Raw genomic sequence first — 6,000 nt, forward strand, 5'->3', positions numbered from 1 at the left:
AAAATAATGTGTCAATAAAGTGTTGGTTGCTGCGCTGCTTCTGTTGTATCTGTGGATTGTGTTTAGAACGTGTTTTTGCTCTAGTTGAGCAATGAGTGATATGAGGAATGAGTGTCAGGAACTACAGCTGCTCTTATTCTAATCACCCAGGAGTAGATATGGTGAAATAAGGCATTACAGTATCAAGGAAAATAATCAATCAAGCAATGCCATTATTGTTATGCTGGTGGAGCTGTAGAATCAAAGCCGTCGTTCAACGGTCTTTATTGATTTTGAGGAGCGCTGAATGTGAGATGAGTAAATACATGTAGATATTTAGTCTAGATCTACAGTAAGATCATGTTCACACACAACGCTCTGCACTTACTCCTGATTTCTCTCAACATGGCAACACCAGAGCTGTCAGTCAAGACATGAGAAACAGAGTAACTGGCGTTACTTTTTGAAAAAGTAACTCAGCTATTTCCTTCTAAATTAAAACTTACTAGTAACTTAAAAAAAAGTAATCTGATTACGTAACTTGCGTTACTTGTAATGCATCACCCCCAACACTGCTCATGACGGTGAATCAGCAGCATCTCGTCCTTCATCACACCATCTGTGTGATTCTGATGGTTTATGATGCTCAGATTGTGAGGAAATCACTTCAGGTTGCTAAATATGTTGTTTATCTTGCAGATCTTCTGCAAAGCAGGCAGCGTGCCACACGGACAAGTACGTGTTCCTCCCTTCATGTCTGTGTGTAGTGTACTTCAACCCCTCACTACCCTACTACTGAGGGACTATAGACACAGATTCACCCCACTGTGTTTGCAGTAGTCAATACTGTCATCTTCTCCATTGTTTGAGGGATGCACAATATATCACCGAGCAAATCTCTGATTGGGCTGATATGCTGGAAGCAGATAGTATCACAGCTTATTGTGTCTATTTTAACCAACAGTGAGTTATTTTTCTGTGCCAGGTTACAGAAGTACTATAGGAGGCACAGCATGTGTGAAAGTAATGTTTTGCTTCCTGCGTTAAGCATTAAATTAGACAAGTACAAGTCTAGATTGTTGATCCAGTCTAACATACAAAATGGTATATATTTATGATATTGTCAGAATTACAGTAAATTATTTTACTGTCAAGTTTAAAACAAAAGTACTAAACATTATCACAATTATATATCAGTATATATTTTTTAAGAAATTAATACTTTTGTCCATCAAGGATGCATTAAATTGATCAAAAGTGACAGTAATGACATTTATAATGTTACTAAAGATTTCTATTTCAAATAAATGCTTTCTATTCATCTGTGAATTCTGAAAAATAGCATGAAGACTGGAGTAAAGATGCTGAAAATTCATCTGCGCATCACAGAAATAAATGACAGTTTAACAGATATTCACATAGAAAACAGCTATTTCAAATCACAATAATATTTAACATATTTACTGTTTTTAATGGTATTTTTGATCAAATAAATGCAGCCTTGGAGAGCAGAAGAGACGTCTTTTGAAAACATTCAAAAATCATACTTTTTCTAAACTTTTAAAAAATAATGTATTTATCGGTTATCAGCTGAATAATTACTGGCATCAGCCAATATGTCAATATCTGTGCATCCCTACATTATTCCTGTTAATGTTCCTGTTTATATCAATCTAATGATGAACACAATATCTGAAGGCTGAGAAAGAGCTTTAGCTGTAATTGTGACGGTCCTCATTCGCACCTGTAACCTGAGGCAGACGTGTGTGATCTTCAGATCTGTGTGTGTGTGTGTTTTTATTGATTCCTCTGTGTGTGTAGGTGTTAAGAAGGCCCCGGCACCGGACGATGAGGAGTTAGTGAGTCTTAGTAAGCGGCTGGTGGAAGATGCCGTGTTGCGGGCCATGCAGCAGTACATGGAGGAAACCCAGCAGAATGGTGCCACACCGAGAGACGAGGCTCCGCCGGGGGCCAACAACAAACTCAACACCACCAAATGAGAGCGCGAGCCCTGAGCCGTCCCCTGAACCGACCGGCGGAGACCCGCAAACGCCTCCACCTGCCAGCGGCGTCAGAGCGCAGCCGAGAGCATTTGAGCTGAAGAAAAGGCTTGTGGAGCACGAGCGAAGCCAAGATCAGGCCGGATCTCTGGACACACGCAGCCCTCAAACTCTACTTTACTTTCCTGCCTTTCCCCGTCCTGCATCACTCCTGTCTGTTTGACTTGGCAACACTTTATTTTGATGATCCCTTTTGAGCATTCTGTTGACTAGGCCTGGAAAAATAAATCGATGCATCGCGAATCGAGAAATGATTCAGCATCTTTTCAGAGATTTTCCGAATGCATGGCGATTCTTTCTGGAGTCGATTCTGAGCTTAGTTTTGAACAACAGATGGCGCTGCACGCTTTAGAAACAGCCGTACTCTGCTCATTTCCAAATCCTTACACGCACTCGAACCTAAAATAATCATTCATCAAATTCAAAAAAAATTGTTTTCTGGGCTGTTTACATTAATCTCGCGTCATAAAAGCATTCTGAGCCGAGGAGAGATTACAGACTCAAGCACAAGTGCTCTTCAGCGCTCGTTTTCATCAGCATTTGTGTGTTCGGATAAAAACTAGAGAAGAGCGCCATCTGCTGTTAAAATCCATTCCAGAAGAATCGCAATGCATTCGGAAGATCTCAGAATCGATTTATCGTCGCTGCCCTATGTGTTGACTATAAGTAACTTTGCACCTACAGGTCGACTAACTCTCATTACAGTATTAGTAGACTGTCTGTTTAATGTCAGATTACTCTTTATTGTGATGGTCTCCCAACAGACACTCTACTGACTATAAGTAACTTTGCAATTACGTGCCAACTTATTCTTACCCTAACCCTACCAGTCGACTAATACACTACTAACACTCTAGTGAGACTTAGTACATATAGGTGCAATTTTACTTACAGTCAACGGAATGTGTTAAAGAGAGCATCAAAATAAAGTGAAACCTTTGACTTTATTTGTGACGGATCCTTCAGAGAACGCTGCTGTAGTGTCCGGAGGTGTTCGAGTCTGTCAGTGTTGCTTTGTCATATTCACATCTGACAATCTGACTGCTCATGAACTGCAGGCCTGAAGCCCGATGCAAACCAGAGCTATCAGAACCGCTTATGAACTCTGAACACGCTGTTTGATCTGCAGTGTTTGTGTGTGTGTGTTGTTTGTGCCGTAGGGTGTGCGTTTGCTCAGAGCAGAATGGATCAGGAAAGAGAGCGCAGGCGGACGCAGGTAGAGGCCATAAAGACACTATTAGCACAGGAAAACATTCGAGCTAAGATCCAACAGGAGCTCGAGTCGTCCATCAGAGGGAGTCAACACTGAAGCTCATGGACACACACAACCATCTCAAAGTAAATCACACACACACAGACCTTCACCGACAGCAGAACACACACACACATTAGTTCATACTGACATGAGGCCGGCCTGAAGTAAGCTTATTGTATGATTTTTGGGGGAATTAAAATGTATATGAGCTGGTTTGATATCTATAATGCTTCAGATAAGCAGCCACAGTGGCCTTAGAGAAATCACACCTTGTTATATTGCTGAAGAACATGCCCTTTCAGTTTCCTTTCATTCACAGATGCGTACTTTCACCAAAATGTGTCTTTTTATGTAAACAGTACTATGATGTCATTGGTTTAGCATTTCGTTTCCCATCTGTCACTTTTTTTACTCTTAAAAATAAAGGAGGAGGTGACGGCGAGTGGATGTGACTCATTCGGTGTTAATGATGGTTGAGATTGTTCTCATACTGTAGATCAGTCTTGTATCTCAGAATCATGTTGGCAGGGCAGCAACGCCTCTTATTTTTCTCTCGTCCTCTGAAATAAGCATATTGGCTGCCGTCTGCTGAGCGTGAGAGAAATCAAAGACACATCCGAGGCTCTGGAGTTCTGACACGAGATCAAGAGGTTTATTCGAGGTGAAGCCATCATAGGCAGAAATGAGAATGAGTTTCTTCAGCCCTATTTGGTAATTATTTCACAGCAGGGCGTCTGTTGAAGAATGATTGCATGGATAAAACTCAGGAATTCAGATGCTAAATAATTCACTGAGGACAAGTTAAAAAAAAAATAGAAATCTGATGAATTGGACTTTCACTTCTCTCATTGCCACCTAATATGTATATAATATACTATGTATATAATATAATTGTTAAATTAAAACGACTATTATTTATTGAGTCATATTAACTTGCACTTAATTTTTTTTTTTTAACAATTAACAATCAATTAACTGTTTTATTTGTTATAAAATATTTCTACTTCAAATAAATGCTGTCCTTTTGAACTTTCTATTCATCTGTGATTCCTGAAAAATAAAATGTATCAGTTTCCACAACAATATTGAGCAGCACAACTGTGTTCAACATTGATAATAATCAGAAATGTTTGTTGAGCAGTAAATCAGTATATTATTATGATTTCTGAAGATCATGTGACACTGAAGACTTTTTGAAATTGTAATAATATTTCACATTTTCACTGTATTTTTGATCAAATAATGAGGTGTTGGTGAGCAGAGGAGGCTTCTTTCAGAAACATTATGAAATCTTCCTGACCCCAAACGTCTGAACTGCAGTAAAATGGTCATGTTGCTTATGAACAGTTCACATGATATTTTCTTTCTTCTTAAAATCTGTGCTGACGATCTCTCCAAAACAGTCCTTCATTATACCTAAAACATACAAACTCTTACAGTAACAGCGCACAGAGCTCTTTTGCTCTTCCTCCTAGTGAAATCAGAGATGACATGTAAAAACTGGAAGCAGTTTGGCCCAGAGGTTTTTCCTGAGACATGGGAGGAATATTTTCAATTCAAACCACAATTAAATTACATGTTCACTGCCTGTGGGAGCTGCTTAAATCATCTTGCCCCTCTGAGAAATAGTCTCCATCTGAACAAGGTCTGGAGTGTATTCCTGAATCACTTTCCCGTCAGACTGTAGAGCGAGTGTCATGAAGGCAGCAGATAGACAGAGCGTCTCTGAACTCTCTCAGCACAGATGGATCTGTCCAATCCCATAATGCTCTGAGATACAACAGCCATCGTTTTTACTGTCATGGCTGCTATTACAGTCATTCTGAATGTATATGGTCCATTCTCTGCCTGATTTTTATGGTTTCATTTGAAACGGTTTCTTCTGAACTGTCAATAAATCACTGATTGAAGGCTCAAAGAACCACAGAGCAGCTCTTCCCAAAAGAATACAGTCTGATGTGTGTAAAATGTGAATACATCATGTTATAAATCACACAATACATAAAAAAAATTAACAATTGACATTAATATGTATTATATTATAATCGGCATAATTTTTTTTCTAACCATGGTTGGTGCAACAATCATTCGGAGTGTTTTGTGGCTGAAGGTCAGTTCAAACATGGCTTTACAGTAAATGTCATTACAAAACAGCACATTATTACAATCGATATTCAAGCTAAATTTGGATGCTGGAAATTCAGCTTTGCATCAGTAATAAAGTACATTTTGCAATATATTTACATTGAAAAGTTATAAATCGTAATCCTATTTCACAATATTACTGTTTTTACTGCATATTTGATCAAATAAATGCAGCCTTGGCGTTTTGATGTTTTATAAAAAATGATTTTACATATGACAGCTGATATTGTGTACTTTTCTATCAAGACCAATATATGCTCTTTAAAAATTGATCACTAGAAAAATTGATAACAGCTGAACTTTTAGGCCAATGGAAGTGTAAAGAGTAAGTGATGAAGAGAAGCTTCAGTAACACTTTATTTTAGGGTCTCTTAATTAGTTGCTTATTAGCATGCATATTACTAGAATTACACTCCCTATGATCGATTGCTTCCGTCTGTCGTGCTGCTGAGAGGTTTGCGATTGTAGCTCCGTGTAGCTTCGCTTTTCTGTTGAATCTCTATCTTACTTTCTATTTTACTCTGTTGTTTAAAGTGATAATATATAACTTAATTACCACCA

General features: G+C 38.5%; 1 protein-coding gene across 7 annotated transcripts in view; it reads left to right on the forward strand.

The window, feature by feature from the left end:
- akap7 (A-kinase anchoring protein 7) overlaps window positions 1–3,736 on the forward strand; it is a 41,984-nt gene extending 38,248 nt beyond the window's left edge. For 3 of the 7 annotated variants that reach the window (XM_079434132.1, XM_079434136.1, XM_079434131.1), the window contains one exon: window positions 1,801–3,736. In XM_079434132.1, the coding sequence (XP_079290258.1) occupies window positions 1,801–1,979 (179 nt within the window). In that variant the 3' untranslated portion in view covers window positions 1,980–3,736. Of the gene's footprint in view, window positions 1–678; window positions 715–1,800 lie in introns of all 7 variants that reach the window. The other 4 variants (XM_079434130.1, XM_079434133.1, XM_079434134.1 and 1 more) reach the window with 2 other exon arrangements.
- Window positions 3,737–6,000: the final 2,264 nt, after the last annotated feature.

Source organism: Barbus barbus (assembly GCF_936440315.1).
Source record: "Barbus barbus genome assembly, chromosome: 14".
NCBI lineage: Eukaryota > Metazoa > Chordata > Actinopteri > Cypriniformes > Cyprinidae > Barbus > Barbus barbus.